Source organism: Phaseolus vulgaris, chromosome 2 (genome assembly GCF_000499845.2).
Source record: "Phaseolus vulgaris cultivar G19833 chromosome 2, P. vulgaris v2.0, whole genome shotgun sequence".
In the NCBI taxonomy this organism is placed as follows: Eukaryota; Viridiplantae; Streptophyta; class Magnoliopsida; order Fabales; family Fabaceae; genus Phaseolus; species Phaseolus vulgaris.
The window spans coordinates 26,899,325-26,906,694 of NC_023758.2; the positions used below are offsets into that span (position 1 = coordinate 26,899,325).

The 7,370-nt window shown below is 33.4% G+C and overlaps 1 protein-coding gene across 2 annotated transcripts; it reads left to right on the plus strand.

Annotated features, from left to right (window-relative positions):
* The first annotated feature begins 2,535 nt into the window (after positions 1 to 2,535).
* On the plus strand, positions 2,536 to 5,712 carry LOC137811132 (uncharacterized). Of its 2 annotated transcripts, XM_068612736.1 has the most exons (6): positions 2,536 to 3,178; positions 3,381 to 3,499; positions 3,584 to 3,658; positions 3,851 to 3,964; positions 4,054 to 4,224; positions 5,520 to 5,712. In XM_068612736.1, exons 3-6 carry the CDS (start codon positions 3,636 to 3,638, stop codon positions 5,566 to 5,568), a joined length of 357 nt encoding a protein of 118 aa, XP_068468837.1. In that variant the 5' UTR covers positions 2,536 to 3,178; positions 3,381 to 3,499; positions 3,584 to 3,635; the 3' UTR covers positions 5,569 to 5,712. The 2 variants fall into 2 exon arrangements, with proteins under 2 accessions (XP_068468837.1, XP_068468835.1); XM_068612734.1 differs by having other exon boundaries at positions 2,536 to 3,499.
* Positions 5,713 to 7,370: the final 1,658 nt, after the last annotated feature.

Consider the following 7,370-nt stretch of genomic DNA (forward strand, 5'->3'; position numbering starts at 1 on the left):
AAGAGTTGAAGACTAAAGTGTCTATCCTAAAGAGGCAAGACAAAAGTGAGAATTGGCTCAATATTTTGGCAGCAATTTCACTCACTCATTAATCTTGAATTTACATGAACCAAGCACCTCTATATATAGCTAGAGAGTGCCAGATTTGAACAAGAGAAAGTGGAAGGAAATTCAAACTAATCTAGCTTTGAATTTGGCGCCTAAAGAAGAGCACATGGAAGGTGTGATTAGGGTTACACGTTCACCTCCTTCATGGGCTTTCTCATGATAGGCCTTGATTAAATTAGGTGTTTTAGCAACCCTAATTTAATCTAGGTTGGTAAGTACGACAAAAATTTCAATCTAAAAACATTACAAATAAAATTCCCAATCTAATTTTGACAAGAAAATAAAGTCTACTCTACACTAGAGTTATGACATTTTTAAATATATATAGAAAGGTTTCTTTGCCATCAATAGCAATATCCTAATCCTTCTTAATCTTCTTGGCCATAGCTCTAGTGGTTGACCCAGATCTTCTCTTTGTTAGGCTTACATTTGGGGTTGTGCTTGGGCCTCTTCCAGCATTCCCTCCCTTTTGAAGAGAATTTGTCCTCAAATCCAATGCTTCTGCCTCTTCGTCGCCACAAGCTACAAAAGGAGTTAAGTCCATGACATTAAAAGTAGTGTGGACTCCGTATTCCTCAAGCAGGTCAAGTTTATATGCATTATTATTGATCCTCTTGAGGACTTGGAAAGGTCCATCACCCCGGGGACTAAGTTTGGACTTCCTCTTAGTTGGAAATCTATCCTTCCTAGGATGAAGCCAAACCCAATCTCCTTCCTCAAAGATTATCTCTCTCTTCCCCTTATTCCTATGTTTTAAATATTTCTCTGTTTGTTGTTGTATTTGTTCTTTAATCCTCTCATACATTTTCTTAACAAATTTAGCTTTTGTGGCTCCTTCTTTATGCACAAATTCTTGTGGATTAGGAAGAGGCAACAAATCTAAGGGAGTGAGAGGATTAAACCCATATACAACTTCAAATGGAGAAATATTAGTAGTTTTATGAACTACCCTATTGTATGCAAACTCAATATGGGGAAGGTACTCATCCCAAGATCTATGGTTGCCTTTCATAATTGCCCTAAGTATAGTAGAAAGAGATCTATTTACAACCTTTGTTTGACCATCCGTTTGAGGATGACAAGAAGTTGAGAATTTTAGTTTAGTTCCAAGCCTTTCCCAGATAGTTCTCCAGAAATGACCTACAAATTTTGGATCTCTATCAAAAACTATGCTTTTAGGTAGACCATGAAGTCTTACCACTTCTCTAAAGAAGAGCCTAGAGATATTATTAGCGTCATCCACTTTGTGGCAGGGAATAAAATGTGTCATTTTACTAAACCTGTCCACAACCACAAAAATGGAATCAAAACCTCTTGTTGTCCTAGGAAGCCCTAAAATAAAATCCATGCTGATGTCTTCCCACAGAACACTTGCAAAAGGTAAAAGAGTATAAAGTCCATGAGGCATTGTTTTAGATTTATCTTTTAAACATGAAATGCATCTAACACAATGTCTCTGAACGTCTATTCTCATGTGTGGCAAAAAGAATTTCCCTTTTAAAAGCTCTAGAGTTTTATCAACTCCAAAATGATCCATGAGTTTTCCTTCATGAGATTCTTTTACAAGAATTTTCTATGTGTTCCTTGGGGTATGCAAAGTTTTCCTTCTTTAAAAAGATACCCCAGGAGACACATAAAATCTTCCTTGTGCTCTATGTTCAAATTTAGCAAAGATGGATGCAAAATCTTGATCTTCTTTGTAAAGTTCATGTATGTTATCAAAGGACTCTTTTGAACCCAACCCTTCTCCAACAAATCCTGTACTTGTAATTCTATCTCCTTAGTTTCTTCAGGATTAGTTCTATAGGCTGGTCTATTGGGTAGACTGGCCTCTGAAACTAAGTTTATTTGATGTTCTATTCCTCTAAAAGGTGGAAGTCCACTAGGGCCTTCCTTAAAGAATATATCATCAAATTCTTTTAAAAGTTCTTTTACTTGAGGAGGTAGAACACAAGTTTCAATAAGTGTGGCAGTGCATGCAAGTGTTCCTTTACAAAGCAGGAGGCCCATAGATTGTTCAGAAAGAAGTATCTTTTCAATTTTGTTTTCAAATTTTTCTTCTTCTTGAATGACCTTGTGGGAAGGAACACTCTTCTCCCACATCTTTTTTTCCCTAAGGGCTTTTTTTTTTGTTTTCTAATTTTTTTTTTCTCTCCCTCTCTCTTTTGCTTCATTTGTACTTGATCCTTTACCACTTGTGAATGTGATAAGGGATAGAGTACAAGCTTTTTTTTCCCTATGAGTGAAAGTAATCTCATTCACTACAAAAAAAAAACGTGTATGTGATGGCGATTAAAACATGGCGGTTATTAAAAACCGCCACAATTTACGGTATAATACGACATTTTCGTAAGCGCCATAATGTTCCTTCGAAATGTGATATTTAGAACTGTCACAATTAAGCTTCAAAAAAAAAATTCTCCCGCTTTTAGTTCTCTTCATATGATTCCCACATAATTTCCAAAATTTATTCCCTAAAACCTTTGAAATCCCTCTTCTCTTCGAAACCCTCTTTTCTTCTCTCTGCCACTCATCGTCTTCTCCCCGCCGCTCTCTGCCTCCTCTCTGCCACATCCACCATCTTCTCTCCACCATTCACCATTTTCTCTCTGCCACATCCACTGTCGGCTCTGTTTACGCTGGAGTTTTTCGAAACACACGCATTTTCTCGCTCTCCACTCTCTATCATCTCTGCAAGTCCCTCGTTCGCTTCCTACATTTCCCACACTTCCTCAAATTTTTGATTTCCCAAAACCCTATTCTCATCTTCATTCCCTGATTGTCCCAAATTTCCGAAAATCCTTTGAAAACATATTTCCAAAATCCTTTGTTTCTTTGTCTTTTCTAATCTCCAAATTTCTTATTCGATTAACCTAACCATCACTTGTACCTTCACAATGTAAACCCTAAATCTATTTTTCTTTTCTTATACAATACCCATTATCGTCACAAAAAGAAGAGAGAAGAGAATGAAGTTCAAACCTAGGGTTTCCTCTAATCGGCACAAGAGCGCCAAGGCGCATTTCACAGCACCGCCAAAGACCCTAGCACCCCCGACGATCTCAAATTGGTGCATTGGCATTTTCAATTTGTTTGATATTTTTGTGAAATCTCGTTTTCGCGTTGAGATTTTTGTTTTTGTATTTTCTTTCCTTAAATTGGTTGTGTATATAAACTCTTATTGAATTTTCTGGAAGTTACGACCTCTAAAAGTATTGAATTCACAATATCTCAGTGTTTCCGTATTATGTATTTTTATTTGGTAATTGCAGTAGCCAATTTTGTGCGAATATTGGGTCCCAACCATGGACAAACTTTTGCCAAAGATCTTTTAGTGACTCTTCTGAACCTTTCCTCTGGCCTATCTGTCCTTGACCTTTCTGATAATAAAGTAAGTATTTGATCAGCATATGCATTCTATATTTTTTCGGTGCACATGCTTTAAGATAACTGGATGGCTTTCTGAATTTAACAGGAGATTCTTGAGTGATTCACAACTGTGCTTTGGAACTAGAAAGTTGTTGAAAATGTTGCGAGTACTCGCTCTAAGGTAACACCGTACTAAATAATATAGTTGTATTTTTTTGTGTTATGTTAGAATCATCTTTTATTGGCTATGAATAATAGAATGTGTATTGAAAATTAATGAAGTGGTTTCTCTATAAGCTTTTTTGCATTTATATTTTCATGCCATCAGTATGCCACGAAGAAAAAGATTTTTAATCCATTCATAGTGTTGTAGGGAAAACAATTTAGGCAAAGATGATGCAGAAAATCTTAGGTATTCTCTTGAACATTTGCCTAACTTGGAGGAGTTGGATATAAGTGACAATTCAATTGAAGATGAAGGAATCAAGTCAATTAAATTTCTATTTCTAGTTATAGTTGGAAGTTATGAAATTAGATTATAGTCTCTAATTGTGTATCATCTTACACATCTTCCAGGAATATAATTCCCTATTTTGTTGGAGCATCTAAAATGTTTTCTCCCATAAATTGTTTGAAGTTAGAAAACTGTTATGTGTCCTGTGTTGGAGTGAATCATCTCCTACATGTCCTTTCTTCTTTCAAAGGACCATTGAAGTCTCTTTCTATTGCTGACAATTACCTTAGCAGGTTTGTCTACAACACTAAAATAAGATCTCATTTCATCATTGAATTCATCCCTTGTGAGTCTTTTTCTAAATTTCTTTTTCATATTACTTTTCATGAACTTTGGTACGTATCGTATTGCTCTTTGTACCTTGGTGACAAATAATGTTTGAGTTGATTCCTTTGATTTTCAACTTTTCATAATGGATATTCTTTAATTGGGATGAATTTACAAGCATTACAATTACAGATGAGAATAACTGATGACCTTGTCATATTTAAATTTTTTCCATTATATTGGTCAATAAACTGTATTTTGGTCATTCTTTATATATAAACGAGAAGAAATCTGTTTGAAAAGATTCATTCTGTCTGAGTCCTTTCATCCTTTTATATATGAAAAATTACGTTGGAAACCTTTATATTTGCCATGTAGTATGGATAATTCCCGAGGTTGTGACTTGCCTTGTATATTATGTGCCTCCAGGATACCCAGCAGAAAACTATTGTATACAATCTTGTCTTGTATTTAGGTTCCTGCAAAAGTGATTACTAATTACTCTATTGTATTTCTAGTTTTTCGAAGAGAAAAGAAAAGAAAATTGTCTTATAAACTGTGAATCGTAAAGATTGTGGACACGTCGTGATTTTAGGGGAAAAAAGATTCAAACACATGTGTGCCAAATAAAATGGAAAAGTCGGAGGAAATGAAAGCAATACATGAACAATAACCCTGTTTTTTTTATTATAGAGTGGTAGACTTAACCTTTGTTTGAACACTTGGCCCATTGATCCTTGCCGGTGGTTGTAACTTTGTGCTTCTTAAGTTTGACATGCTGTTTAAATTTACCCACTAAACTCTCCTTTTGGCCGCTAGCTACTAGTATAGTAACATTATGGTAAAAAGAAGCTACTAACTTCAGTTAAAAGACTTTTAGTTCAACCTAAGCTTTTACTAGAAGAGTATATGTGTTTCGTCTCGGATGGACAGTGAAGTCATTTTAAATCTAGATAACACAAGTTTGCTCTAATTAAAGTCAATAATTTATGTTTTCTTCTTATTAACCGTTTTGTTATTTTGCTTTAGGTAATGTTCAACACATGGACTTGTCAGGACATATATGGGACTATAAGTCACATGATTTATGCATAATGATTATTTATTTCCTTATTATATTATTCTTTTTACATATCTTTTAAAACAATTTTTTTTTCCTTTAATAAATAATTATTTACTAAAAGTTACGTGACCTATTACTTTGACATGACATAAACTTTGATATAATTTTTAACTTCAAATTATTTATTATTTATTTCAGGTACCAGATTGTTCTATCACCTAATCAAGTAATAGGATCAAGTGTTTGAAGTTAAGAAAGATGGGAAAACAAAACTGAAGATAAATCGATTAGGGATGAAATGTTGTAATATTATGAATGTTATGATGATATTTAAAAATATTTTTTGTGTTTTCTTTACTCTTGAACAATTATGTATCAACTTATTCTCTCAATGAATGAAGTCATATTTTGATTATAAATTTGTTTTTATTATTCTATTATTAATATTTATTAAATTTAATTATATTATGAAATTAGTTTATGTTATGAAATTTAATTGTGTATTGAAATTTAATTATAATATGAAATTAAATAATATTATGAAATCAAATTATAAAATAGAATTAAATAAATTATTATAAATATTAAAAATAAAATAAAATATTTAATATTCAAATTATGACAATTATAAAGGGTATTATAAATGTCATACTATATTGTATTAAGTGTTGTTTATAACTGCCACAATTTACGTTGAAATTTGTTTACCAGTTTGAAAATTACGACATTTATAACCGACGTAAATTACATGCTGAAAACCGTCACATTATACAATGCATTATATGGCGTCTGCTACAACGATTTTCACTTGACCGTCACATTAAACTTTGTGGCAGCAAGAATGCTGGCGTTACGCAGTACCGCCACAAATGTAAAAAGTGGCAGTTATAAATGTCAGGTTATACGAAAATAACCGTCACCACATACACTTTTTTTGTAGTGATTGGTAAGACCATTGTGCGTAGTTTTCTAATCAAATTGCCAAGGTCTACCCAATAAAATATGATAAACTTCCATGAGAACTACATCACATAAAACTTTATCTTTATAGTTTCTCACATAGAACTCTACTTTCACTTTCTTATCTACAGTTAATTATCCATCTTCATTTATCCATTGAAGTTTATAAGGTTTAGGATGAGGTATTAATTGTAGATTCAACTTCTCAACCATTCTAGCGCTACAACAGTTGGAGCAAGATCCACGGTGGTCTACAATGAGAGAACAAACATTTTCTAAAACTTTACATCTTGCAGGAAAAATGTTCTCTCTTTATGTCTCTAGGGTCACTCACGCTAGATTGGTTGTTGAGGGTTCTTCAGATCATCATTAACTCCCTCACATGGATATGCTCCCTCACTATTTTCTTTTCCTTCTGCCCGCTAGGCTCATCTTCTTGGCTGCTATATTCGTCTCATATTTGGGCATTGGGCTTGTACATGGCCTCTCTCATAACACTTGAAGCATTTGTTTATTCATGGCCTCTATAAACACTCGTACAGGCATAATCCAAAATAAAAATTTTCTTCTAGAAAAATTATATTCAATAAAATATGAGTATAATTTTGATATTTCATAAATATGAGAATGCCGGACGAAAATATGGTGGTGCAGGAAAAATTTGCCCAAAAGTAAATGTGCTCAAAAGATAACAAATAAATACTTTTTTTTGTTCTAAGATGAAAAAAGTGAGCCCAACATAGAACTCCGGACAATTTAAGAATCATATATAATTACATAAGAAATGTTTTTCCCATGGAAATTTATAAACTATCCAGTGTGGTAGTAAGTTCTTTGATGATTCAGATAGACTTGGATCTTTCATTTGGATAGGGATGACAATGTGAGATGGCCCGCCCACGTAGTGACCGAGCTGATTTCTCTTTCCGCCCCGCCGCGTACCATTTTGTTTTTGTTCTTTTTAAGAAATTCAATTAAAATTTTTGCTATTGAAAAATTGAATATAAAAGATCTCAATTGAAATATTTGCTACTTTTTGCATTGCTACTGAAAAGTTGAATAATAAAATTCAATAGTTATAAAAAAATT